The sequence below is a fragment of the Haemorhous mexicanus genome, chromosome 31 (assembly GCF_027477595.1).
Source record: "Haemorhous mexicanus isolate bHaeMex1 chromosome 31, bHaeMex1.pri, whole genome shotgun sequence".
Lineage (NCBI taxonomy): Eukaryota > Metazoa > Chordata > Aves > Passeriformes > Fringillidae > Haemorhous > Haemorhous mexicanus.
The window spans coordinates 3,507,125-3,531,757 of NC_082371.1; the positions used below are offsets into that span (position 1 = coordinate 3,507,125).

The 24,633-nt window shown below is 67.4% G+C and overlaps 6 protein-coding genes across 9 annotated transcripts; 4 read left to right on the plus strand and 2 right to left on the minus strand.

The window, feature by feature from the left end:
• Positions 1 to 128: 128 nt before the first annotated feature.
• On the minus strand, positions 129 to 1,565 carry RPS27 (ribosomal protein S27). The gene is made up of 4 exons (XM_059870790.1): positions 1,406 to 1,565; positions 1,039 to 1,147; positions 636 to 746; positions 129 to 253 (listed from the first exon to the last, which is right to left on the minus strand). Exons 1-4 carry the CDS (start codon positions 1,409 to 1,411, stop codon positions 225 to 227), a joined length of 255 nt encoding a protein of 84 aa, XP_059726773.1. The 5' UTR covers positions 1,412 to 1,565; the 3' UTR covers positions 129 to 224.
• Positions 1,566 to 1,887: 322 nt separating this feature from the next.
• Positions 1,888 to 4,411, plus strand: RAB13 (RAB13, member RAS oncogene family). 2 transcript variants are annotated; one of them, XM_059870782.1, is made up of 8 exons: positions 1,888 to 2,084; positions 2,708 to 2,768; positions 2,865 to 2,925; positions 3,036 to 3,113; positions 3,193 to 3,282; positions 3,609 to 3,636; positions 3,754 to 3,804; positions 3,886 to 4,411. In XM_059870782.1, the coding sequence occupies exons 1-8, from the start codon at positions 1,961 to 1,963 to the stop codon at positions 4,356 to 4,358; spliced, it is 966 nt and encodes a 321-aa protein (XP_059726765.1). In that variant the 5' UTR covers positions 1,888 to 1,960; the 3' UTR covers positions 4,359 to 4,411. The 2 variants fall into 2 exon arrangements, with proteins under 2 accessions (XP_059726765.1, XP_059726767.1); XM_059870784.1 differs by having other exon boundaries at positions 1,898 to 2,084; positions 3,571 to 3,636; positions 3,886 to 4,091.
• A 66-nt stretch (positions 4,412 to 4,477) lies between these two features.
• JTB (jumping translocation breakpoint) lies at positions 4,478 to 6,323 on the plus strand. The gene is made up of 5 exons (XM_059870789.1): positions 4,478 to 4,661; positions 4,745 to 4,785; positions 5,071 to 5,156; positions 5,253 to 5,332; positions 5,900 to 6,323. Exons 1-5 carry the CDS (start codon positions 4,612 to 4,614, stop codon positions 6,054 to 6,056), a joined length of 414 nt encoding a protein of 137 aa, XP_059726772.1. The 5' UTR covers positions 4,478 to 4,611; the 3' UTR covers positions 6,057 to 6,323.
• Positions 6,324 to 6,485: 162 nt separating this feature from the next.
• On the minus strand, positions 6,486 to 8,157 carry CREB3L4 (cAMP responsive element binding protein 3 like 4). Of its 2 annotated transcripts, none has more exons than XM_059870786.1 (7): positions 7,910 to 8,157; positions 7,628 to 7,807; positions 7,316 to 7,422; positions 7,167 to 7,235; positions 7,009 to 7,084; positions 6,843 to 6,933; positions 6,486 to 6,765 (listed from the first exon to the last, which is right to left on the minus strand). In XM_059870786.1, exons 1-7 carry the CDS (start codon positions 8,012 to 8,014, stop codon positions 6,548 to 6,550), a joined length of 846 nt encoding a protein of 281 aa, XP_059726769.1. In that variant the 5' UTR covers positions 8,015 to 8,157; the 3' UTR covers positions 6,486 to 6,547. The 2 variants fall into 2 exon arrangements, with proteins under 2 accessions (XP_059726769.1, XP_059726768.1); XM_059870785.1 differs by having other exon boundaries at positions 7,493 to 7,807.
• A 392-nt stretch (positions 8,158 to 8,549) lies between these two features.
• Positions 8,550 to 11,264, plus strand: SLC39A1 (solute carrier family 39 member 1). Of its 2 annotated transcripts, none has more exons than XM_059870787.1 (4): positions 8,550 to 8,684; positions 9,118 to 9,360; positions 9,691 to 9,821; positions 10,204 to 11,264. In XM_059870787.1, the coding sequence occupies exons 2-4, from the start codon at positions 9,189 to 9,191 to the stop codon at positions 10,855 to 10,857; spliced, it is 957 nt and encodes a 318-aa protein (XP_059726770.1). In that variant the 5' UTR covers positions 8,550 to 8,684; positions 9,118 to 9,188; the 3' UTR covers positions 10,858 to 11,264. The 2 variants fall into 2 exon arrangements, with proteins under 2 accessions (XP_059726770.1, XP_059726771.1); XM_059870788.1 differs by having other exon boundaries at positions 10,210 to 11,264.
• Positions 11,265 to 11,743: 479 nt separating this feature from the next.
• Positions 11,744 to 23,338, plus strand: CRTC2 (CREB regulated transcription coactivator 2). The gene is made up of 14 exons (XM_059871198.1): positions 11,744 to 11,928; positions 14,827 to 14,928; positions 15,060 to 15,170; positions 15,274 to 15,335; positions 17,420 to 17,488; positions 17,991 to 18,094; positions 18,187 to 18,216; positions 18,349 to 18,428; positions 18,518 to 18,567; positions 18,735 to 18,979; positions 19,573 to 19,997; positions 20,789 to 20,992; positions 21,691 to 21,865; positions 22,085 to 23,338. The coding sequence occupies exons 1-14, from the start codon at positions 11,758 to 11,760 to the stop codon at positions 22,303 to 22,305; spliced, it is 2,049 nt and encodes a 682-aa protein (XP_059727181.1). The 5' UTR covers positions 11,744 to 11,757; the 3' UTR covers positions 22,306 to 23,338.
• Positions 23,339 to 24,633: the final 1,295 nt, after the last annotated feature.

Here is a 24,633-nt window from a genome sequence, read left to right on the forward strand (position 1 = left end):
TCATGGAATGCTTTGGGAAGGGATGGCAGGGACAGCTTTCACCCACTCCAGCCCCTCCCAGGGAAGGAATTCCCTCCCCACATCCCCAAACCCCGCTGTCCCTGCAGCCAAGAACCAGAAATGACCCATTTTGGGTATTTTATCCAAAATTTATTGGTGGGAAGCAGAGGGGGCTACAGGGACTGGGCGGAATTCCCGTCTGTCTCCGTGGCATCCCGGCTGGCTCAGTGCTGCTTCCGCCGGAACGAGCAGCCTGGAGGGGGAGCAAACACAACCTGGGAATGCTGCATCCCTCTGGGAATGGGAATTCCACCTCTCCCAACCCGAATTCCGGGGAATTCTGCTGCTGAAGGCTCCCAAAACAGCCAGAATTCCAAACCTCTCCTTGGCTTTCCGACCCCCACCAGAATTCCGCAACTCTGCTGAGGGGGGAATCAGCTCCCCTGGGATCCCAAATCCCCCCTGGGATCCCAAATCCCCCCGGGGATCCCAAATCCCCCCACCCCAAGCAGGAACCAGCCCTTCCCAGGGGGATCCACAACCTCCCCCCACCCCAAAATCCCCTCCAAATATCCCCAGATCCCTCCTCCCCGAGGAGCAGCCCCGGATTCCTCCATCCCCACCGGGATACCCACCCTCGGTGAGCCGGGCCTTGCCCCCCGTGGGCTGGCACAGCACCGTGGAGCAGCCCACGCAGAGCACCACGGTCTGGGCATGGCTGAACACGGTCGTGATCTTGTAACAGCCTGCGGGGACAGCGTGGGGACAGCGGAGTCACCGGGGGGACACGGGCACGGACAGCGTGACAGTGGAGGGACACGGAGGGACAACGGGACAGGGCAGGAAACGATGGAAGGGACACGAAAGGGGACCCCAGGACAGCGGGGGGGACACGGAAGGAGAGCCCGGTGGGAAACGGGGAAGGACACGAAGAGACGGCGTAATAAACACGTGGAAAGGAACAGAGGGAAGGGCAACGAGAGAGCGGAGACAACAGCGGGACACACGGAGGGACACGGGGAGACCCTCGGCGCCCACCGGGGCACTTGACGTCCATGAAGTAGGAGTTGGGGCTCTGCACCAGCCGCTTCTTCTTGTGCTTGCGCTTCTCCTCCTCGGGAGACGGGTGCAACAGGTCCTTGGCGAGCTGCGGGGACACGGCGATCGGTCAGTCCCGGGGACATCGCGATCGTTCCCGCTCCCCCCCCTCCGTCCCCTCACGCCGCTGCCGCCATCTTGGAGCTCCCCCTTGGCGCTCCTCGCCCCCCGCGCCCCGCGCGCCCCCGGCCCCGCCGCCCTCCCCGCGCCTTCCCCGCGCCCTCCCGCCCCTCGCTGGCCCCGCCAGACGCGGTCCCGCGGCGCCCGCGGGGGCGGCGGGGCCCGGGCAGGGTCGGGCCGCACTCACGGGCATGGCGGCGGCGGCGTGAGGGGCCGGAAAGGGACGGGCTCAGCCCCGCACCGCCATTTCCGCTGCGGGGCGGCCCCAGGGGCGGAAGTGGGGCGGTGCCATTGGTGGGCTGTGGACGTGGTGTTGACGCCATGTTGGGAAGGTCGCTCACTAATCCGCCTTTTGGGACGGTCGTTAAAGTTTTGTCACTTTGAGGAAGGCTCCTCTCATTGCCGCCATTTGGGGCGGTCGTTTCAGCTGTCGGGATTTAGGAAGGGGACTCATTGTCAGTAGGGTCGTTCGTGTTTCCGCCGTTCTGGGACGAATCTATGTTGCCGCCATCTTGGGGAGGCCGTCACGGCCGTCCGCCATTTTTAGAAGGTCACTGAACCGCTGCCATCTCGGGAGGGTCGCGCTCGCGCCATTTTGGGAGTGGCATAACGGACTCGTGACGTCATGCTATTCGTGGTGACGTCATCTGGGTGTGGCGTCACGGCGGGAGGCGGGGCCGCAGCCAGGCCCCGCCCGGGGGGGCCGGCCCGGTCCCGGTGGCGGCGGGCGGTGGCGGGGGCCATGGCCAAGGCCTACGACCACCTCTTCAAGCTGCTGCTGATCGGGGACAGCGGCGTGGGCAAGACTTGCCTCGTCATCCGCTTCGCCGAGGACAACTTCAGCAGCACCTACATCTCCACCATCGGTGAGTGGGACCCCCCCGAGACCCTCCCGGGACCCTCCCGGGACCACCCCCGGGACCCCCCCCAACGGGGACCCACCGGGATTCACCGGCACCCCCCAAACCGGGACCCACCGGGATTGCCCGGGACCCCCTCGGGACCGTCCCCAAGTGGGAACCTCCGGGATTCACCGGGACCTCCCAACGGGACCCACCGGGATTGTTTGGGACTCCAATCCTGGGACCCCTCCCGGATCCCCCATCCCGGGATTTACCGGGACCCTCCCCCCTCTGAAATTCCCCCGGGACATTTCCCAGATCTCTCCGCCCCGGGACCCCCATCCCGGGACTCACCGGGACCCTGCCACTCAGCAAGAACCCCCACCCCAAAATCCCCGGGACCCCCACCCTGGAACTCACCAGAACCCCCCACCGGGACCCTACCGCGTTCTTCCCGGGAATCTCCACTCCGGAATGCCCCGGGATTCCCCTCCCGGATTTTGCCCCCCCTTTCCCGGGGAGCCAGATGGTTGCTGGGCGCCGGCATGGCGGCACTGGGAGCACTGGGAGCACTGGGAGCACTGGGAGCACTGGGAGGGGACCCGTCCCGCTCCCCAGCTCCCAGTGCCCCCCTCCCTTTCCCCCAGGCATCGACTTCAAGATCCGCACTGTGGATATCGATGGCAAGAAGATCAAGCTGCAGGTCTGGTGAGTCGGGGATGGGGGGTGCTCAGGGAGGGTAGGAGACCCCCAAATTCCCCCTAAAATTCCCCCGAAATCCCCAAACCCGCCCCGTTTCCGCAGGGACACGGCGGGACAGGAGCGCTTCAAAACCATCACCACGGCCTATTACCGCGGAGCCGTGGTACGGGGAGGGGGCTGCAGCCCTGGGGGGGGGGCTCTGGGGGCGAGGAGCCCACCCCAAAACCGCGGGCAGGGGGTCCGGACCCCCCCTGACCCCCGATCCCCCTCCAGGGCATCGTCCTGGTGTACGACATCACGGACGAGAAATCCTTCGAGAACATCCAGAACTGGATGAAAAGCATCAAGGAGGTGGGTGGGGGGATTCCGGGGGGGGCGGTCGGGCGGGGGTCTCGGGGGTCCTGCCCGTGTTTCCCTCCCCTCTCCCCAGAACGCCTCGGCCGGGGTGGAGCGGCTCCTCCTGGGCAACAAGTGCGACATGGAGGGGAGGAGGAAAGTGCAGCGGGACGCGGCCGAGAAGGTGGGAGGGGGCTCGGGGAGGGGGCTGGGAGGGAAGCGGGGTGCTGGGGGTGTCCCTCGGGCTGGGACTGGGGGGATTTTGTGGGGTGGGGGGGTCTGGAGGCGGCTCTGGGGCTGGGGGGTTCTGGGGACACGCTGGAGGAGTCTGTGGGGGCTCCGTGGGAACTGGGGGGTCACGGGAGGGGTGGGGGGGGTTAGTGGGATTGGGGGGGTTCACAGGGGGTTTGGGGGGGTTCCCAGGGGGCTGGAGGGGCTCGCTGGGGATCACAGGGGGGTCGTGGTGCCTCAGCTGGCCAAGGAACACGGGATTCGCTTCTTCGAGACCAGCGCCAAGTCCAGCGAGAACGTGGAGGAGGTGAGGGGGGGTCCCTGGGGCTGCACCCCCAGGTTTGCCGGGACGGGGGGTCCCTCCCTCCTCCCGGGGGGCTCCCCAAGCACTGCCCCCCGCTCTGAGCAGCCCCTGTCCCCCCAGGCCTTCCGCACGCTGGCGCGGGACATCCTGCACAAATCCTCCCGCAAAGCCGTGAGTGGGGTCGGGATTTGTGGGGTGGGGGGCACCCCAGGGACCCCCCGCACCCCCCCTGACCTCCCCCTCTCTCCGCAGCCCCCCAGCAGCAGCAGCAGGGTCCTGCTGGAGCCCGGCGCCCCCCGGAAGGCCGGCGGGAGATGCTCCCTGGGGTAGGGGCTCGGGAGCTCCCCGAGACCCCCGGGGCAGCGCGGGCGCCTCTCCGGAGGGATCTGGGGGGGAATCTGGGGGGATTTGGGGCTGCCCCCCTCTCTCCTTGTGCCATAAAGCCCCGCTGTGCCTTGTCCCGGCTCCGGCGTCTCTTTGACGGGGGTTTGGAGGGGGCGGAACGGGGTCGGGATCGCGGTCGGGACCGGGACTGCGATCGGGACCGGGATCGAAGACAGGAACAACATCGAGACCGGGACCGGGACCGGGACCGGGACCGGGACCGGGACCGGGGCGAGCAGCGGCGAAGCCGCACCCAAGCCACGCCCACAACACCAAACTTGGATTTATACCACGCCCACTCTGAGCCACGCCCCACCTCGGCCGCGTGTCCACGCCCGTAATTTAAATTGAACCACGCCCCTAATTAAATCAATTTATGCCCGTTATGGTTAAACCACGCCCCTTTGTGGCCTTTGAGCCACGCCCCTCTCTCCCATTGGCTGAGCCCAGCGCCGCCGCCAGGCCCCGCCCTTCCCGTTCCGGCCCCCCGACACTTCCAACATGGCGGCGCCGTGGTCGCGGCGGGGCCGGGCCCGGTAGTTCCCGGAGCATCGCGGGGGTTCCTGGGGCTTTCCGGCGGATCCCGCCGCCCCGATGGGGCCCGGCGGCCTCATGGTGCTGCTGGCGGTGCTGAGGGGGCTGCGGTGAGCGGGAACCGGGGGAGACCGGGGTGTGGGAGGGACGGGCCCGATGCGGGGCCCTCACGGCAGCTCCTCTGTGCCCACAGCCCGGCGGCGGCGGCGGTGGCGGCGAGCGAGGAGCGGCCCGGTGAGCAGGGCCGGCCCGGCGTTTGGGACGGTCCCGGGGGGCTTGGACCGGGATGTGGGGGCTCGGTCCGATCCCGGGGGGCTCGGTCCGGTCCCGGGGGCTCGGACCGGTGTCCGGGGGTGTCGCACCGGTCCAGGGGGCTCAGACCGGGATAGATCCGGGGCTGGGAGGCTCGAGACGGAGAAGTCTGTCCGGTAGCGGGGTCTCGGTCCGGGTCCGGGGCTCTGTCCGGTACCGGGGCGCTCCCGGCCGGTTCCCCCGTAACGCGATCCCCCCGCACCGCAGCGAGCCCCGCGGTGGCCACGCCGTGCTGGCGAGTGGAGCAGTTCGTGGTTGCCCAGGAGTGCACGCGGTGCTCCGGCTTCGAGATGGTGAGTGCGGGTCCCCAGGGCGGCCGCGGGGGTCGGGGTCCCCCCGTTGCCCCGGGGGTCTCTCCGTGACCGAGCCCTCCGTGCCCCCGCTGGCAGAAAACGATCCCGGCGTGCGGCCCCACCGGCTTCATCGAGAAGATCAACTGCGCCTCGTCCCACCGGGATGAGTACAAGAGGTGGGACCGGCAGTGATCGGGGCTGGGAATTCCCGGGGATCGGGGCCGGGAGTGATCGGGGCTGGGAGTTAACGGGGATCGGGACCGGGAGTGATCGGGGCTGGGAGTTAACGGGGATCGGGACCGGGAGTGATCGGGGCTGGGAGTTAACGGGGATCGGGGCCGGGAGTGATCGGGGCTGGGAGTTAACGGGGATCGGGGCCGGGAGTGATCGGGGCTGGGAGTTAACGGGGATCGGGACCGGCAGTGATCGGGGCTGGGAATTAACGGGGATCGGGGCCGGGAGTGATCGGGATTGAGCTGGGAATTCCAAGGGGATGGGCGTTGGGAACTCCCGTGGGATTGGAGCTAAGAATTCCAGGGGGATGGAGGCTGAGACCTCCCGTGGGATTGGAGCTGGGAATTCCCAGGTGTTGGGGCACTCATTCCCCCGGGTTGTGCTCCGCGGAATTCCCGGGGGTTAGGGCCGGGAATTCCCGGGGGTTGGGGCCGGGAATTCCCGGGGGTTGGGGCCGGGAATTCCCGGGGGATGGGGCATTCATCCCCGCCCCGGGCCGTGCTCCGCAGCTGCCGCTCGGCCGCGCTGGAGGCGCAGCGGTTCTGGCGCTTCGTGGGCTCCGCTCTGGGCGTGGCGGCGGCGGCGGCGGCGCTGGTGGTGCTGCGGCAGCGCGTGCTGGACCGGCGGGCGCTGGAGAAGGTCCGCAAACAGATCGAGTCCATTTAGCCCGAGGCTCCCGAGGGCTTGGAGCCGGGAATTCCGCTCGCCCGGAGCGGTGGGAGGAGAGGCAGCCCCAGCCTTGCTGCTCGGACCTGGAGTCCTGCTGGGATCTGCCCTGGGAGGGCATTCAGGGCATCCCCCGGAGCAGGATGTGGAACAAATCCCTGGGTTTGTCCCTTGGGGGGAATCCCCGTGCCCCCCAGCGCTGGGATCTGCCCTGGGATCATCCTCCAGGAGAGGGATGTGGAATAAATCCTGGTCATCGTTCCTGGAGTGATGCTGTGGTTGTTTCTTGGGAGGATCCCTGGCTCCTCCAGTGCTGAGGGTCCCCAGGAACCACCCCCAGGAGTGGATTGTGGAATAAATCCTGATCCCTGTGGCTGGAGCAGCACTGGAACGTTTGGCCTTTGGGGGCCCCCCCGACATTCCATGGGGTGCAAACAGAGTTCAGGTTTATTCTGGAACGTTCCCCCACCCTGAGGTTCCCCCATCACACATCACATCTCGTCCCCATGTCCCCGTGTCCCTGTCCCCGTGTCCTGCCTGGAGGAATTGGTGCCTGGATCCCTCCGGGGGGCGGGAATTCCATCCCCAGGCCCCTCCCCGGCTCCGTCCTCCACTCCCGATCCCGCCTCTGGCCCGGACATCCACCGGGGGAACGGGGATTCCGCGGCCTCTCCCGGTTCCCGCCGCGTCAGGATGTTCCTGGAGATCACTGCGGGAACGGGGACAGCCATGGGGCCACTGGGGCGGGAGGGGCTGTGCCCGCCCCCCTCCCGGTGCTCCCGTTACCTCCGGTAGGTCCGAGGCCGTCCTGGCTCCCGCCGCGGCGGAACGGGCTCGAGCTGGGGAGCAGGATCAGCCCCAGCGACAGGAACAGGATCTGCGGGAGGGGTGGGAGCCGTGAGCACCGGAGCGGGGCCGGGAGGGTCCCGGGAGGGTCCCGGAGGGGCCGTACCAGGACACAGGTGCCGGTCTGCGCGGGCTTGGTGGACGTTTCCTTGATCAGCGCCTGGAGCTGCTGCAGGAGAGACCTGCGGGAAGGGGGGTCAGCTCCGTGCCCCTCCCGGTGCCCCATCCCGGCTCCGTGCCCCTCCCGGAGCCCCCCGTGCTCACCCGTTGCTCGTCTCCAGCTCCTGGACCTTTTTCCGCAGCTCCTGGTTCAGGGCTGAGCAGGCGGCCGCCCTGCCCGGACAGAAACAGGGACAATAACCGGGATGGGGACACACCGGGGCGTGCCGGGATAACGGCAACGCCGGCCCCACCTGCTCTCCAGCTCGTCCAGGTATTCCTTCTTCCTCCGCCGGCTGTCCTGCGCCGACTGCTTGTTCCGGATCTTCCTCCGCACCTTTTTTAGGAGCCGCTCCTCGGCCTGGGGCACGGAGGGGTCACTCCTGTCCCCCCCCGGCACCCCCGACCCCCCGTGTCCCCCCTGCACTCACCTGGGTGAGGGGCAGGGCCCCGGGCAGGGTCACCCCCTCCTGTGCCAGCAGCCGCTTCTCCTCCTCCGTCAGCCGGAGCTGCGGGACAGGGATGGACTGGGGGGACTGGGGCGAACTGGGGGTGCAGGGACTCACCGTGGGCTGGGGGTCGGGCTGAGGGGCCAGCTGGATCGCGGAGAACATCGAGGGGTCCAGGGGCGTGCTGAGGTCGCAGACCACCTCCAGCAGCACCGGGGGGGGCTCCGGGCTGGTGCCGAGGCCGCAGGCGATGTCGGGGTTCACCGTCAGCCCCAGCAGCTCCTCGGTTCCGCTGCCCTGCGGGGATACCGGGCCGGGGGACGCGTGACGGGACCCTCGCGACATCCCGGTGTCCCCGTGGGGGTCCTGCCCACCCGCGCCCTTCCCAGCCCCACTCACATCATCCTCCGGGAGCGTCAAGGTCTGGAAACCCAGTACCGGCACCGGGAGCGAGGCGGGATCCGGGAAGAGCCCGTCCGGCTCCGGGAGCTCCGGTGTCTCCATTGGGGTTCCCTGGGACCCCCCCGCGGGATCCTTTGCGCCCCGACCCCCGGGGGTGAACCCCCTGCGCGCCCTCCTCGGGGTCCCCCGGTCCCCGGTGGTGCCGCCGCCTCCGCCCGGTGCCGGCGCTGGGCACCAGGATCTCCGGGATCCCGGGGAATGCGGCCAAGTCCCGCCCCGTGCCGGGAAGGGCCGGGATCATCCCACCCCCGCGGGGCTCGGGGCTCCGGCCGCCCTACCGGGGCACCGGGGGCAGTGGGAGGGGGGCGGCTGCACCGGTACCGCGTCCTGGAGGATCTCGCGGGGGAACCGGGAACGGGGCCGGGCCTGGGGCGGCTCCGCTGCGGCCGCCGGTGGCTCTGTACCGGAGCCGGTGCCCCCCGGTAACGGAGTACGGGGTGGAGGAACGGGGGCATGTCCCCGGTAACGGAGTTCGGGAGTGCAGGAACGGGGAGATCCTCCCGGTAACCGGAGGATTCCCCCCGCCCCGCCCGGCCGAGCGGACACGTGCGCGCTCCCGGGGCCTCGGGGCCGCGCGGGCACCGCTCGCTCCCCATTGGCTGCGCTGCACGTCAATCAGTGACGCCACAGGGGATTCCGCGTCGCTATTGGCTGGGCTGGCTGCACCGCCGCCCCCCGGAGTTCCCGGGACGCCGTTGGGATGCGGCGGGCGGTGAGTGCGGGGCGGCGGGGGGAGCGGGGGTCCCGTCCTCGGCCCCGGCCCCCGGCCCTGTCCTCGGCCCCTATTCCGATCCCAATCCCTGAAAAACCGATCCCTGACTCCCGCTCCCGGTCGTTGTTTCCCGATTCCCGCTCGGTCCCGGTTCGCAATCCCGGTTCTTGATCGTGCTCCCAGTCCCGGTCCTTGATCCCGATGGCGGTCGTGGTCCCCGGTCGCGGTCCTTGACCTCTAACGCTGTCTGTGGTGCCCAAGTTCCCCATCCCGGTCCCGGATTCCGGTCCCGGTCCTTGTTCCCATTCCGGTCCCTCCCCGCCGCCCTGTCCGTGTCCCGGGGCCCCCAGACGGGATGGGGGGGGGTGGGGGGTCGGCGCCGGGTGAGTCACCGGGCCCGGCGGGCGGCTCTGACCGGCCCGTCGCGTTCCAGCCCCGCTTCCCGGGGATGCGCAGCGCGGCTCGGAGCTTCCCCGGCGGCGGGCGCTGAGCTCCGGGAGCGCGATGGACACCGCGATCGGGGACACCGGGATCGGGGCCTCGCTGGCCTGGAGCCCCGGGGCGGCCTCGCAGCCCCCGCCCGGGCTGGGGGTGAAGTTGGGGTCGCTGGTGCTGCTGCTGCTGCTGCCCCTCGCCTGCGGCCTCGCACCCCTCTGGTGCTTCCGACAGCCCCCCGGTACCGGGAATGGGGGGTCTGGGGGGGTCTCGGGGGTTCAGGAGGTTCGGGGAGTGGAGGACTCAGGGGTTTGAGGGGGTCTGAGGGGTTTTGGGGGTGTGGGGGATCCCTGAGGGGATTGTGGAGTCGGGGGAGTCTGAGGTGGAGGGGGGGTCGTGGGTGTCTGAGGGCTCATGGAGTTTGGGGGGTTCCCGGGGGTCCGAGGGTCTGGAACAGGCTGGAACTGCGGCTGTCCCCACCTCAGGGCTGTCCCCAAGGGACTGTCAGGGTGCAGGGCTGAGGCGGGGGGGGGGTCTCGTTGGGGTCTCAGCCCCCCAATTTCCCCCGCAGACCCCCGCAGCCCCGTGCTCAGCCTGGTGAGCTGCTTCTCGGGCGGGGTTTTCATGGGCACCTTCCTGCTGGACCTCCTGCCTGACTACCTGGGCAGCATCGCCGCGGCCCTGGAGGGGCTGCGCATCACGGTGAGACCCCCAGGGACCTGGCCCTGTCCCCACGGATGTCCCTGTCCCCAGCATCAGGAAAGGGGCTGGTGGGGAGGGGGTGGCTGGGATGGGGACAGTGCAGGGGGGACAGCGAGAAAGGGACAAGGATGGAGGATGGACAGTGAGAGTGGGACAAGGACAGAGGGGAGACAGTGAGAATGGGACACCGAGGACATTGAGGATGGGGAAGAACAGGGTGGCTGGGACAACAGAGAAGGGACAGCACGGCCAGCCGGGTGCTGGCCGGAATGGTGACAACATCCCCCAGAATGGTGACACCGTCTCCCGGCGCACGTGATGCACGGACAGATCCCCCTGTGCCCGCAGCTTCCCCTTGGCACTGACTGTCTCCTTCCCGCAGCTGCAGTTCCCCCTGCCCGAGTTCATCCTGGCCATGGGCTTCTTCCTGGTGCTGGTGCTGGAGCAGGCGACGCTGGCGCAGCGCGAGCTGGCCGAGCCTCCCGAGGAGTCGCGGGCGCTGCTGCCCAACGGTTCCTCCATCCAGGCCGTGGCTCCCGGCGGCGGCCCCGGTGTCCCGGCAGGCTCGGCGGTGCCCGGCGCTCCCGGGGCGCTGCGGGCCGGGGCGCTGGCGCTGGCGCTGGCGCTGCACGCCGTGCTGGAGGGGCTGGCGCTGGGGCTGCGCGAGGGCGACGCGGCGGCGCTGCGGGTGCTGCTGGCGCTGCTGCTGCACAAGGGCGCCGTGGCCTTCGGCCTCTCGCTGGAGCTGCTGCGGAGCCGCCTGCGCCCGCCCGCCGTGGCCTCGTGCCTGGTGCTGCTGGCCCTGATGTCCCCGTTGGGTGTCGGGGTGGGCACGGCGCTGGCGGCGGGCGCGGGGCCTCGGCAGCGGCTGTGCCGGGCCGTGCTGGAGGGGCTGGCGGCCGGCACCTTCCTCTTCGTCACCTTCCTGGAGATTCTGCCCCAGGAGTTGGGGGTGCCACGGAATCGCATCCCCAAGGTCATCCTGATCCTCGCGGGCTTCGCGTTGGTCAGCGCCATCCTCTTCGTCAAGGGATGAGATCTGCCGGGCCGGGATCCGCGCCCCAAGCTCGGAGGGTCCCGTGGGATTCGTGCACCCTCCCCGTGTCCTCCTCTCCGAAGTGCCAAAGTGCCTCTCCCAGCTCTGTGCCTCAGTTTCCCTGTCTAAACTGTTCTCTTTCTCAAGCCCGGCCTGGGATCCCCCATTCTCACTCCTGGAATTCCTGTCCCACCCTGCACCCCCTTTTCCAAAGTGCCAAAGTGCCTCACTCAGCACTGTGCCTCAGTTTCCCCATCTGCACAAGGGATCGGTGCTGTGACCCCCCCCCCCACCCCAGGACCCCGGGAGGGGGTGAGTGTCCCCCCACCCCATAACCACAAGTGCCCTTACAGACTCCCCCGGATTTGGGGGTGTTGGATGAAGCAAATAAAGAACTGAACCCCAAACTGCTGCCTGTGCCTGGGGAGGGTGGGACGGAATTTGGGGTGTGTGTCGAAGTGACCCCCGCTCACCCCCCAGGATAGATGGCCTGGGGGAGCCTGGTACCCCCTAATTTTGGGTGTGGGGGGTGTCTGCTCTGTTCCCAGGCTTGGGGAGGGGGTGACCCCGCTGTATCCCCCAGAGCCGCCCCCATTTCTGAACCCCTCCGTCCTCGTCCGCCCAATTCCCCTCACAGCGCAGACCACGCCCCTTCCATCAGCCACGCCCCTTCCCCACCCCGCGCTGCTCTCCGGGACTTGTAGTGCCAACCTCCCTCACCCCCCAGCAACTCGTAACCCGGTGCCTCCATTTCCCAGCGCTCCCTGCTTAGCGCCCGCACAGACCGCTGGGAGTTGTAGTCCAGACACCCAGCACACCCTGCTGTTGGCACGGCCTGCTGAACTACAGGTCCCGGCGTGCCGCGCGCAGCGGCGGCGGCGGAGCGGCGGAGCGGGGAAGATGGCGGCGGCGGGCGCGGGGGCCGGGCCCGGGCCCGGCGCGGGACCCTCGGCCGGCGCCGGTGCGTCCAACCCGCGCAAGTTCAGCGAGAAGATCGCACTGCAGAAGCAGCGGCAGGCGGAGGAGACTGCGGCCTTCGAGGAGGTCATGATGGAGATCTGCTCCACACGGGTGAGGACGGGCCGCCGCGCCGGATGCGCCGCGGGGCGGGGGGGGCCGGGGCGGAGGGGCCGTGAGGGGCTGGGGGGGACCGGGGCTGAGGGGGTGCGGGACCGGGGCAATCGTGAGGGGCTGAGGGGGGTCTTGAGGAGCTGGCGGGGGCCGTGATTTGGGGGGGTCGTGAGGGGACGCGGGGGCGAGGGTGTGGGGGGGCTGGAGGGGTCGTGAGGGGATGGGGGAGCCCGTGAAGAATTTGGGGAGGGGGCTAGAGGGGGCTAGGGAGGCTGCGAAGATGTTGGGGGGGAGTTTGAGAGGTCGAGGGGTGCTCTGAAGGATTTGGGTTGGGGATAGGAGGGTTCGGGAGGGCTCGGAAGGGTTTGGAGGTGTTGGAGGGGGCTGTGAGGATTTTGGGGATTTTGGGGAGGGGGTCCAGGGGGGCTCCGGGTGGATCCCGGCGTGTCCCGCGTGCCGGCGCCGCTTCCCAGCGGAATTGGGGTGGGAGAAGGATCCCGGATCGCTCGGATCCCGCCCCGTGTCCCCTCCGCGGAGCTCCGGGCTCTGTCCCTGTCCCCGGGCACCCTCGGGGGATGCTCAGGTTGGGCTTGTTTGGAGCTGGGAAAGGCAGGGAGCTGCTCCTGGGATGGAACATCTGGGATCAATCCCGCCCGGCAGCTCCGGGAAAGGCGAGTGTTGGCCCCGAGGGCTGCTCGGAGGGAATCGGGAAAGCCGGGAGAGCTCCAGATGTGGAGCTGGTCAGGAATTCTCTCCCGAAACTTGTGGGAATTCCGTGTCCACCGTCCCGGCGTTTGGTGGAATTTGGTCCTTCCCAGCCAGACTGCAGGATGGAGGAGCGAGGATGTGGAGTGTGGAATCCGGGGAGGCTCTTCCAGGGGATGGGGGCAGCTCTGTGCCTGGGAGAATCCTGGGAACACCCAGCAGAGCTTCCAAAACTGGGAATTTTTGGCTTGGAGAGCCCCGAGGCTCCCGGCTCTGCGGGAACCCGGGGTCAGGGATGTCACTGGCGCCGTCACAGGGACATCCTTGGAGAGTTTGGGGATGGGCCGGACCTTTCTGTCCCTTCCTGGGGAGTTTAGGAACGGGGTGGAGCATCCCTGGCTCCTCTGCCATGCTCCCATCCGCAGGGATTTGGGGCTGTGTTTGCAGAGCAAACAGCTGGTTAATGTGCAGCTGATCCCTGCCTGGAATTGAATCCACTCCCTGATCCCTGCCTGGAATCACTCCTCTGGGAATCTACTCCCTGATCCCTGCCTGGAATCACTCCTCTGGGAATTCTCTCCCTGATCCCTGCCTGGAATCACTCCTCTGGGAATCCACTCCCTGATCCCTGCCTGGAATCACTCCTCTGGCAATCTACTCCCTGATCCCTGCCTGGAATCACTCCTCTGGCAATCCACTCCCTGATCCCTGCCTGGAATCACTCCTCTGGCAATCCACTCCCTGATCCCTGCCTGGAATAATTCCTCTGGGAATCCACTCCCTGATCCCTGCCTGGAATCACTCCTCTGGGAATCCACTCCCTGATCCCTGCCTGGAATCATTCCTCTGGGAATCCACTCCCTGATCCCTGCCTGGAATCATTCCTCTGGGAATCCACTCCCTGATCCCTGCCTGGAATCACTCCTCTGGGAATCCACTCCCTGATCCCTGCCTGGAATCACTCCTCTGGGAATCCACTCCCTGATCCCTGCCTGGAATCATTCCTCTGGGAATCCACTCCCTGATCCCTGCCTGGAATCACTCCTCTGGGAATCCACTCCCTGATCCTTGCCTGGAATCACTCTTCGGGGAATCCACTCCCTGATCCCTGCCTGGAATCACTCCTCTGGCAATCCGCTCCCTGATCCCTGCCTGGAATCACTCCTCTGGGAATCCACTCCCTGATCCCTGCCTGGAATCATTCCTCTGGGAATTCTCTCCCTGATTCCTCTCTGGGATGGCTCCTCTGGGAATTCCTTCCCTCATCCCTGCCCGATCCATTCCGGTGTGGGATCCACAGCCCCTCCCAGCTTTGCTCCGTGGTTCCTGGAGTTTTTCCCAGCTGTTTCAGAGCTGCTCCTGGATTCCAGACTCCCACAGGGATCCTGGCTCACAGCTCCATGCTCCATCCCAAGACCTTAAGCCCCAGCGCAGCTCCGGGCGCTAATCCCGCCAGCTGCTGCCTAAATCTCCTGGTTTTTTGGGCTGTTTTCCTTGTTTTTCCCTCTGGATCTGGATTCCCATGGTTTTACGCTCAGGAATTCAGTGTTTCCCGTTTCTCAGCTGTTTTTTGGGCTTCAGCTTCTCTTTCCCTGGGATTTCTCCAGGCACTGAGGAGCAGCAGCTCTTGGATGTATTTCAGGACCCCCAGCTCCGGAGAGAAAGGGGATTCCTCCCTCCCTGGGGATTGGGAGCAGGGTGGGGTTGTCAGGGGAACCCTGCTCTGTCAGGATGGGGAGTTGGGCCGTGCCCTGCTGCTGGAGGGTGCTGGGGGCCGTTCCCTTTCCCGGGAATCCCAGCTCTTGGGTGTTTTCTGGGATCCTGTTATCTCCCGCCGTGCTTTGCTGTGACTCCTTCCCCCGGCCTTGAGTCCCGCTCCGTGCTGGAATCTCCGGGGTGGCCTTGGTGTGGATGAGGTGGAAAATCCCTCTGGATCTGACCCCGGAGCCTGTCTGGGACAGGGGGAGCCAGGCTCAGCTCTGCTCTGGGACAGTGGGACAGGGATCCACTCTCGGGATCCTGACCCTCATCCATCCTGCTCTGGAGCGCCCGTGGATGCGGGAAGGAGCCGGATCCAATGTGTCCCCCCTGTGCTGTGTGGGAAGGGGAGCCTGGCTGTCCCAGGGGGCAGTTTGAGGGGCGTTGGACACCCCGAGACCCCCCTGACGTGTCCCCCACGCCGTGTCCCCCCAGCTGCAGGCGCAGAAGCTGCGGCTGGCCCACAGCCGGGGGCCCTTCTACAGCGGCTCCCTGCCCAACGTCAACCAGATCGGCACCGGCGTGCCCGAATTCCAGGTGACTCCAGGGGCGCCTGATGGGGTGGGTGGGGACAGAGGGATGTCCCCCAACCCCTTCACCCACTCCCACGAAGGGGAGCCGGTCCTGGGCCCTTCCTGGGTGGGCTCAGCCATTCCCCTTCCCCTCAGGGCCCGTCGCCGCTGGATTCCACGCGGAGCACGCGGCACCACGGGCTGGTGGAGCGTGTCCAGCGGGACCCACGCCGGATGATGTCCCCCCTGCGCCGCTACGTCCGCCAGATATCCTTTGTCCCGTGTCCCCAGCCGTGTCCCAGTGCTCCCGCCCTTCCCATGGGATTCAGGAGCCCCTCGCTGTCCGTGTGGCCCTTAACGTGCCCCCCACATCGACAGCTCTCCCTACGGACCCACGTACCTGTCACCTCCACCTGAGCCCAGCTGGAGGAGGTAATGCCCTGCTTGCCCTGGATCCTTAGTGCCCATTCCCATCCCTTTCCCATCCTGGAGGAGGTAATGCCCTGCTTGCCCTGGATCCTGGCTGCCCATTCCCATCCCTTTCCCATCCTGGAGGAGGTAATTCCCTGCTTGCCCTGGATCCTGGGTGTCCAATCCCATCCCTTTCCCATCCTGGAGAAGGTAATGCCCTGCTTGCCCTGGATCCTGGGTGTCCAATCCCATCCCTTTCCCATCCTGGAGAAGGTAATTCCCTGCTTGCCCTGGATCCTGGCTGCCCATTTCCATCCCTTTCCCATCCTGGAGGAGGTAATTCCCTGCTTGCCCTGGATCCTGGCTGCCCATTCCCATCCCTTTCCCATCCTGGAGGAGGTAATTCCCTGCTTGCCCTGGATCCCGGGTGTCCAATCCCATCCCTTTCCCATCCTGGAGAAGGTAATTCCCTGCTTGCTCTGGATCCTGGCTGCCCATTTCCATCCCTTTCCCATCCTGGAGGAGGTAATTCCCTGCTTGCCCTGGATCCTGGGTGTCCAATCCCATCCCTTTCCCATCCTGGAGGAGGTAATTCCCTGCTTGCTCTGGATCCTGGGTGTCCAATCCCATCCCTTTCCCATCCTGGAGAAGGTAATGCCCTGCTTGCTCTGGATCCTGGGTGCCTAATCCCATCCCTTTCCCATCCTGGAGGAGGTAATTCCCTGCTTGCCCTGGATCCCAGGTGCCCATTCCCATCCCTTTCCCATCCTGGAGGAGGTAATGCCCTGCTTGCCCTGGATCCTGGGTGTCCAATCCCATCCCTTTCCCATCCTGGAGGAGGTAATGCCCTGCTTGCCCTGGATCCTGGGTGTCCAATCCCATCCCTTTCCCATCCTGGAGAAGGTAATTCCCTGCTTGCCCTGGATCCTGGGTGCCCATTCCCATCCCTTTCCCATCCTGGAGAAGATAATTCCCTGCTTGCCCTGGATCCTGGGTGTCCAATCCCATCCCTTTCCCATCCTGGAGAAGGTAATGCCCTGCTTGCCCTGGATCCTGGGTGTCCAATCCCATCCCTTTCCCATCCTGGAGGAGGTAATGCCCTGCTTGCCCTGGATCCTTAGTGCCCATTCCCATCCCTTTCCCATCCTGGAGAAGGTAATTCCCTGCTTGCCCTGGATCCTGGCTGCCCATTCCCATCCCTTTTCCCATCCTGGAGGAGGTAATGCCCTGCTTGCCCTGGATCCTGGGTGTCCAATCCCATCCCTTTTCCCATCCTGGAGGAGGTAATGCCCTGCTTGCCCTGGATCCTTAGTGCCCATTCCCATCCCTTTCCCATCCTGGAGAAGGTAATTCCCTGCTTGCCCTGGATCCCAGGTGCCCATTCCCATCCCTTTCCCATCCTGGAGGAGGTAATTCCCTGCTTGCCCTGGATCCTGGGTGTCCAATCCCATCCCTTTTCCCATCCTGGAGGAGGTAATGCCCTGCTTGCCCTGGATCCTTAGTGCCCATTCCCATCCCTTTCCCATCCTGGAGAAGGTAATTCCCTGCTTGCCCTGGATCCTGGCTGCCCATTCCCATCCCTTTCCCATCCTGGAGGAGGTAATTCCCTGCTTGCCCTGGATCCTTAGTGCCCATTCCCATCCCTTTCCCATCCTGGAGAAGGTAATTCCCTGCTTGCCCTGGATCCTGGGTGCCCATTTCCATCCCTTTCCCATCCTGGAAGTTTGGGGGTGGAAGAGGCTCTGGCACAGGCACCATTCCTGGGGTCTGGGAAGTTCCTTGGGCAGAGGGAAGCTCCTACCTCTCAGATTCCAGGATTGTCCCACAAAGTGGGGGTTTGAGGAGGAATTTCATCCAGGAAGAGGGGTCTGGCTGTGGGGAATCCCCAGGGACAGGTGACAAGTCTGAGCTCCACCTCTGGAGTGTCTCTGTCCCAGTATGGGGTGTGACAGCCATGTCCCTGTCCCCATCCCATCTCCCTGCCATTCCCCGCCCTCCCAGGGCAGGGAATGGGGTCATGGATGACTGAGGGGTGCCCAGCCTCCCCCGTGGCTCCTTGTTCCCCACCCCACTGCCTCCCCTGATCCCCCTTTCCCCCTCCACAGGACCATGCCCTGGAGCAATTTCCCCATGGAGAAAGGACACTTATTCCGGCTGCCCTCAGCTCTCAACAGGTAATGGATGGATTGATTCTGTTTTCTCCCTGTTCCCAAGCCAAGCTCCAGCCCTTCCTAGGGAACCCTGCGGAGGAGGTGGCCTTGGGGACCCCTGGAGGGGCCCCAGGACCCCCCTGGGGAGGAGGTGGCCCCTGGCTCCCCCTCGGGGCCCCCGCTGGAGGGGTCCCTCTGCTCCCCTGTGCCACAGCTGAACAATGTCCCTCTTTGTCACTCGTCCCAGCAGCCTTTCCCAGCCCTTCCCTGCCCTCCTCTGCCTTGGAACAACTCATTGGGAGCACCCTGGGTGCCCCCAGCCCCTCAGGGGTCCCCAGGGGGTCCCCGGGGGTCCCACTGTCCCCCCATGGTGGGGAATGGTGGGAGCCGAGCCGGTCTGGGGGCACAGGGAGAGAGACCCCCGTGGGGAGGGGGCAGCAGGAGGGCTCTGGGGCTGGGCTGGGGGTCTGTCAGTGGGGTGGGGGCCAGGCTGAGCTCTGATCCAGGCAGCTCTCCCCGTTTCCAGGACGAATTCCGACTCGGCGCTGCACACGAGCGTGATGAACCCCGCGCCCCAGGACGCCTACCTGGGCCCCTCCCAGGCCGGGCCCCCACCTGGACGCCGAGCTGGTGAGCTCCCCCCACACCCCCTGGGGGCTCTGGGGGCTCCCAGGGCAGCCCCCTCCCCTTTGTGCTCCCCTGACCCTCCTGCTCTCCCACAGGTTTCCTGGACGGGGACTCGGACAGCAAAGGTGAGCGTGGCAGCCAGCTGTGTCCCCAGGGTGCTGAGCGTTGTGTTCCTTCTCTTGCTGTGTGCTGGGGGGCTCTGATGTGCCCCCCTCTGTGCCCCCTCCTCCCACTGACCCCCCCCGTGCCCTTCCCAGTGTTTCTTTTCCAAGTGCCTCCCATCGAAGAGAACTTCGATGACAACAAGCACTCGCTGAAGCCCTGGGACACCAAGAAGGTGGGTGGGGATGTCCCCCTGTGTCCCCCACTTGCTGTCCCCCAGCCCTGTGGCCTGGCCTGGCCTCATTGCCATATTTGATCCCACAGCTCTCGTCCTCCTCGGCCCGGCCACGCTCCTGCGAGGTCCCGGGAATCCAGTGAGTGCTGGGAGGGGCTGGCGTGGGGAGGGGGATCCCAGGGAGGGGCTGGAGCTAGGAAAGGAGGTGTTTGGGAGCAGGTGGGGGCTGGAGCTGGGTGAGGGACACTGGGGGACACTGGGGGAGCCCCGCTCCTGCCCTGATCCTGTCTCTCCCCCCTCCCCCAGCATATTCCCATCCCCGGATCAACCTGCCAACGTGCCCCTCATGCCCTCGGCCCTCAACACGGGGGGGTCCCTGCCCGACCTGACCACGCTGCACTTCCCGTCCCCCCTGCCCACCCCTCTGGACCCTGAGGAGGCCCCGTACCCCCCCCTGAGCGGGGGCAGCAGCACCTCCAACCTGGCCACCACCATGACCCACCTGGGCATCAGTGGCACCGGCGGCGTCGGGCTGGGCTACGACCCCCCAGGTGAGCCGGGACCCCCTCCCTGCACCGGGGGCACATGGGGGGGCCACAGAGGATCCCCAGGCTGGGAACTGGTCTGGGGGACACAGGGACCCTCGGCCAGTGTCCAGCAAACAAAGATGGGGACCCCTGGTCAGTGTAGGGGGACACAAAGACCCCCGCCGTCCCCCCAGGAGGTGTCCTGGGGTGGCTATGGCAGCTCCAGGAATCCCAGTCTGGGATGGAGCCTCGGCAGGCTGGGAGTGGGCTGGGGATGGATTTGGGGGTCCTGTGGGTGTGTGGGGGGAGCCCAGCTCCCACCCTGTTGCCCTACAGGGTCCAATGGCTTTGTGGGTCCCTGGGGGGAGCCCAGCTCTCATTCCCTGGGCTCTGACGGTGTCAGGGGTCTCGCAGGGGTCTGGGAGGAGCCCATCTCCCAGCCCGGTGCCCCTTCCCTGCCCGGGGTGTGTGTCCATCCCTGTGTCCGTCCGTCTCCATCGTTCTGGTCGCTCCGTTCCCCCTCCATCCCCCTCCACCCCCCGGGGAGCCCCGCCCGGGCCGTCCCGGGGCTCGGGGCCGTGCCGGGGTAACGGTGCTCTCTGTTTTTGTCCCCACAGGACTCCCCTCACCTCTGCAGAGCTCCCTGAGTAACCCGTCCCTGCAGTCCTCCCTGAGCAATCCCAACCTCCAGGCCTCCCTGCGCAGCCCCTCACTCCAGGCCTCCCTCAGCAACCCCTCGCTCCAGTCCTCCCACAGCAGCTCCTCCATCCCCTCCTCTCTCTCCAACCAGTCCCTGCCTTCCTCCCTGTCCTCCTCGCTCTCCAACCCCTCGCTGCCCACGTCCCCCCGCAGCCAGCCCCTCCAGTCCTCGCCCAGCAACCCCAGCCTGCCCTCGGGGCTGGGCGGCTCCTTCGCGGCCACCTCGCCCCGCCGGCGGGTCCCGCTCAGCCCCCTGTCCCTGCCCGTGGCCGGCGACTGCAGACGGCAGCACCCCAAACAGTTCTCACCAACAATGTCACCCACATTGTCCTCCATCACCCAGGTACGCATCGTCCCCACGTCGTCCCCACATCGTCCCCACGCTCCGGCGCCGCCGCCTCCTCTTCCTTGGCCTCTTCCTCGGCCTCTTCCTCCTTTCCCCCCTTCCTCCTCCTTGTCTCCTTCCTCCTCGTCCTCCTCCCCATCCTCCTCCTTCTCATCCTTCTTGTGTTCCTTCTCTTTCTGCCTTCTCTTTCTCCTCTTCCCCGTCCTTGTCTTGGACCTTGTCTTTGTCCTCTTCCTCCTCTTCCTTGGCCTTTTCCTTGTCCCCCTTCTCATCCTTTCCCCCTTCCTTCTCCTCCTTCTTGTCTTCTTCCTCCTCATCCTCTTCCCCATCCTCCTCTTTCTTATCCTTCTTGTGTTCCTCTTCTTTCTCTTCTTTCTCTTCCTTCTCTTTCTGCTCTTCCCCATCCTTGTCCTTGTCTTGGACCTCGTCTTTCTCCTCTTCCTCCTCTTCCTCCCCCTCCTCTCTGTCCTGCTTGTCCTCACCCTCCTCGTCCCTGTCCTCTTCTTTCCCCTCCTCCTGCCCTTCACTCCTCGTCTCGTTTCCATCCTCATCTCACCCACACCCCAGGGCCCCCCTCACCCTCCCACCCCCCTCCCCGTGCTCAGGGCCAGTGGGGGGGACCCCCGTGTCCCTTCCAGGCCCCCCTCCCCTCACAGGGGTCCGGGTGCAGCCACGGCTGATTCGGGGCTCTCAGGGACGGCTGCCGCTGCCGGTGCCGGGGGGGCTGGGGGAGCCCCCCACCCTCGGGGGGCCGCGCTGACCCCCCCCTCCCCACGTTGTCTCTGCAGGGCGTCCCCCTGGACACCAGCAAGCTGCCAGCGGAGCAGCGGCTCCCGCCGTACCCCTACGGCCAGCCGGGAATGCTGCTGGGCTCCCAGCCCCCCCCGCGGGCCCCCGCGCCCCCCCCGCGCCCCTACAACCCCCCCTACGCCCCCGGCACCCCCCTGGGGCAGCCCCTGGCACAGCCCCCCGGCGACTTCGGCCTGGGCAGCGTGAGTGGGGCACGGGCACGGGGACGGGGGGACAGAGACCCGTCAGGAGGGTCCTTGGTGGGGGGGAACATGGGGTCAGGGGACACTGCATGGGGGACATGGGGACAGCAACCCGTCAGGAGGGTCCTTGGTGGGGGGGGACATGGGGTCAGGGGGACAAGGGGGACATGGGGACAGCGACCCGTCAGGAGGGTCCTTGGTGGGGGGACATGGGGTCAGGGGACACTGCATGGGGGACATGGGGACAGCAACCCGTCAGGAGGGTCCTTGGAGGGGGGGGACATGGGGACAGGGGACACTGCATGGGGGACATGGGGACAGCAACCCGTCAGGAGGGTCCTTGGTGGGGGGGGACATGGGGTCAGGGGGACAAGGGGGACATGGGGATGGGGACCCGTCAGGAGGGTCCTTGGGGGGGGACATGGGGTCAGGGGACACTGCATGGGGGACATGGGGACAGCGACCTGTCAGGAGGGTCCTGGAGGGGGACATGGGGTCAGGGGGACATGGGGATGGGGACCCATCAGGAGGGTCCTTGGGGGGGGACATGGGGTCAGGGGACGCTGCATGGGGGACATGGGGACAGGAGGGCAAGAGGGACATGGGGATGGAGACCCTCTGGGTGGGTCACCAGGGGAGAGATGGGGACAGGGACCCTCTGTGGGGGTCTCAGCTCATGTGTGTCCCCTCCCCCGCAGCTGGAGCAGTTCGGGATCGGGGAGAGCCCCCCCGGGAACAGCGGAGGGTTCCCCGAGGAGTTGGGGGCCCTGAGTTACCCCCCGAGCGAGGGGGGCTACGACCCCCCCGGCCTGAACCGCCCAAACCTGAGCAACTGCAGCCGCCACGGCCCCATCCCCAACATCATCTTCACAGGTGGGGGGCTGGGGGGGCTGGGGGTGTCACAGGGGGGTGTGCTGGGGGGCTGGGGGTGTCACGGAGGGGTGGGTGGGCTGGGGGCTCTGTGGGGTGGCACAAGGGGCGGGCTGGGGGCTGTTTGGGGGGTGTCACAGGACAGGGGGTGAGGGCTTGGCGTGGTGCCCGGGGGTGTTTGTCCCTGCTGACCCCCGTGTCCCCCCCCACCCTTCCCCACAGGCGACTCCCCCCCCGGGCTGTCCAAGGAGATCGCCACGGCGCTGGCGGGGGTCCCGGGCTTCGAGGTGGAGGGGGGGTCTCTGGGGGGGCTGGGGGGGCTGGAGGAGGAGCTGCGCATCGAGCCCCTGACGCTGGACGGGCTGAGCATGCTGAGCGACCCCTGCGCGCTGCTCACCGACCCCGCCGTCGAGGACTCCTTCCGCTCCGACCGCCTCCAGTGAGCCCGGGGGGGCTCCGGCCCCGCGCCCCCCCCCGCCATCCCCGCCCCCGGGGCCGCCCCCCGGCCCCGCCGCCCGCTGCGCTCCCGCTGAAACGCCGGGAAAGCTCCGGGAAAGCTCCGGGAGAGGCGGGAAGGGGCGCCCCAAACCCGGCTGGAGGGAGCTGCCACTGCCCCCAGCGAGCTCCCCCCAGTCCCAGAAAAATGGGTAGGGGGCTCTGTCCGGACCCTTCCAACTTGCTCCTATCCACTGAGCTCGGGGGGGGCCCACGCCACGCCCCCCCCCTCATTCCCACTCTGGGAATTGGCCTCACCAGTCACTGTCATCCCAGGAAAATCCTGGGAAAAGTGGGGAGGGGGCTCCAGCCGCGGCTCTCAAGGGCTCCTTCTGCTCCATCCGACTCCAGCAAGGCTGGGGGGGGTCCCCAGCACCCCCCAGTTCCCCCTCCCCAGCCCCCACGGGGTCCTGTTCTCCCAGAAAACCCCGGGACCACCTCGGAGTGGGGAAAACTGGGGAGGGAGAGACAATCCAGGCACCCCGTGCCCCCCGCCCCCCAAAACAAGCCTGGGGGGTTCCACCCGGCGCCCCTCCCCTAATTCCCACCCCCAGACCCCACCAGGCACCGTTCTCCTGGGAAAACCCCGGGAAATTTGGGGAGGGGGTTGCAATCCAGGCACCCCCAGCAGAGGGCTGTACATAACCCCGTAGGTAGAGACCCCCGGGGGGGCTGGGGGGGGGGGGGGCTGCTTCTGCCTTTACTTTATCATTTTTCCGGCTAATCATCATGTTTAAGGAGAAATCCCGCTCCCCCCTCCCCAATATGTACCCCCAGCCCCCTCCCCAAATTACCCAGCTGCCGGGGACGTGTAGAAAGCACTTGTAACTTTGCCCCCCTCCCCCCAAAAATTGCCCCCCCCCCCCGGGGGAGCGCAGGGGGGGCCCGTCCGCGGGTGGGGGGCCCTGGGCCCCCCCCGGAGGGAGCCAGAGTGATTTATTATTATTATTATTTTTTAAAATATATTCTATGTTAATTAAATCCCCCTCCCCGCTGGTGTGTGGTTAATTTGGGGGGGGGTTAAAAGAGGGGGTTCAGTCTCCCCCCAGCCCTTCCAGGCAATTGGGGCTGGGGTCCCTTAGTGGGGAGAGAACAAGGGGGTCCCTTAATGGGGTGGGGGGCAAAGGGGTCTCATTTTGGGGGGGCAGATAGGATCCCTGATTCTGGGGGGCGGCGGTGGGGGGGAAATGGAGTCCCGCACGTTCCTTGGGGGCTCCTTGAGTTTCCTGGGGCGGGTCGGAGGGGTCTGGCAGTTTCTGTGGGATTTGGGGGCGTTCTGAGGATTCTAGGGGGGGTTCTGAGGATTTGGGGCGGGGGGCGGTGTCCCCCGGCGGGTACCGCGGGTCCTCCGCGCCGGCAGGGGGCGCTGTCGCGGGCGGGGGCCGGGCGGGCGCGCGGTCGCGGCCCAGCGGAGCCCAAAGACGCGGCCCCGGCCCGGCCCGGCCCGGCCCGGCCCGCAGGTACCGGGGGAGGGGGGGGGATACCCGGGAGGGGCCGGGCCGGGGGTCCCGCGGGGGCTGCGGGGGCTGCGGGGCCGGGTCTGGGGTCTGCGAGCCCCGCGGCAGCACCCGGGCCGCATGTGGGGGAGTCACCGGGGGGGACACGGGGATGCGGACCCCGCCGGGGGGGGTCACCGGGGCGGCCACGGGGATGGGGAACCCAGCGGAGGCGTCACCCGGAGGGACACGGGGACAGAGGATCCTCCGCGGGGGTCACCGGGGGGGACACGGGCATGGGGGACCCTCACAGGCCCTCGGCAGGAGGTGACCCCCAGGCAGGGGCTGTCACTGTCCCCGGGGGTGTCACCGCCCGTCTGAGGGGTGGCACTGCTCCCCGGGGGCCGGGACGGCTCGGTGCAGCGACCGTGACCTCCGTACCGGAGCTGCCCTCCCGGGGTTACGGTGCCACCCCGGTGGTCCTGCGGGGTGTCCGCGGTGGGGTCGCGGCCGTGTCGCCCCCCCGGTGTGGCGGGGCCGGGGTGACGTGGGCGGCCGGGGCCTGGCGCTCGCTTCCTTCCCCTTTCCCGCTGCCCCCGTTCTCCGGCTCCGCGCCTCCGGGGACTCCCCGTGGGCAAACCGGGGGTGCCGCGGGCACCGAGGGGGGCTGGCCACACCGGAGGGGCTCCGGGGACCGGGGGGACTTTGGGGACGGGGCCCGGCGGCGCTGGGGACAGGGAGGGGGCGCAGGAAGGGAGCGGGTCCCCAAAGCAGGGGCGCAGCCCCCGAACCGGGGGTGCCTCAGGGTGGGGGTCCGTCCTCCGGGCACAGCCGAGGGGA

Coding starts and splice junctions, on each gene's coding strand:
- CRTC2 (XM_059871198.1), top strand. CDS start 11,758: ATGGCGGCGGCGGGCGCGGGGGCCGGGCCCGGGCCCGGCGCGGGACCC. Junction 17,489..17,990: donor CTGCCCTCAGCTCTCAACAG/GTAATGGATGGA, acceptor CCCCGTTTCCAG/GACGAATTCCGACTCGGCGC. Junction 18,568..18,734: donor TGCGAGGTCCCGGGAATCCA/GTGAGTGCTGGG, acceptor CCCCTCCCCCAG/CATATTCCCATCCCCGGATC.
- SLC39A1 (XM_059870787.1), top strand. CDS start 9,189: ATGGACACCGCGATCGGGGACACCGGGATCGGGGCCTCGCTGGCCTGG. Junction 9,361..9,690: donor GTGCTTCCGACAGCCCCCCG/GTACCGGGAATG, acceptor TTTCCCCCGCAG/ACCCCCGCAGCCCCGTGCTC. Junction 9,822..10,203: donor TGGAGGGGCTGCGCATCACG/GTGAGACCCCCA, acceptor TCCTTCCCGCAG/CTGCAGTTCCCCCTGCCCGA.
- JTB (XM_059870789.1), top strand. CDS start 4,612: ATGGGGCCCGGCGGCCTCATGGTGCTGCTGGCGGTGCTGAGGGGGCTG. Junction 4,786..5,070: donor GGCGAGCGAGGAGCGGCCCG/GTGAGCAGGGCC, acceptor CCCGCACCGCAG/CGAGCCCCGCGGTGGCCACG. Junction 5,157..5,252: donor GGTGCTCCGGCTTCGAGATG/GTGAGTGCGGGT, acceptor CCCCGCTGGCAG/AAAACGATCCCGGCGTGCGG.
- CREB3L4 (XM_059870785.1), bottom strand. CDS start 8,014: ATGGAGACACCGGAGCTCCCGGAGCCGGACGGGCTCTTCCCGGATCCC. Junction 7,236..7,315: donor CTGGACGAGCTGGAGAGCAG/GTGGGGCCGGCG, acceptor CTGTCCGGGCAG/GGCGGCCGCCTGCTCAGCCC. Junction 6,766..6,842: donor CGGCCTCGGACCTACCGGAG/GTAACGGGAGCA, acceptor CCGTTCCCGCAG/TGATCTCCAGGAACATCCTG.
- RAB13 (XM_059870782.1), top strand. CDS start 1,961: ATGGCCAAGGCCTACGACCACCTCTTCAAGCTGCTGCTGATCGGGGAC. Junction 3,637..3,753: donor CCAGCGAGAACGTGGAGGAG/GTGAGGGGGGGT, acceptor CTGTCCCCCCAG/GCCTTCCGCACGCTGGCGCG. Junction 3,805..3,885: donor ACAAATCCTCCCGCAAAGCC/GTGAGTGGGGTC, acceptor CTCTCTCCGCAG/CCCCCCAGCAGCAGCAGCAG.
- RPS27 (XM_059870790.1), bottom strand. Junction 747..1,038: donor CATGGACGTCAAGTGCCCCG/GTGGGCGCCGAG, acceptor CTGTCCCCGCAG/GCTGTTACAAGATCACGACC. Junction 254..635: donor CAAGGCCCGGCTCACCGAGG/GTGGGTATCCCG, acceptor CTCCCCCTCCAG/GCTGCTCGTTCCGGCGGAAG.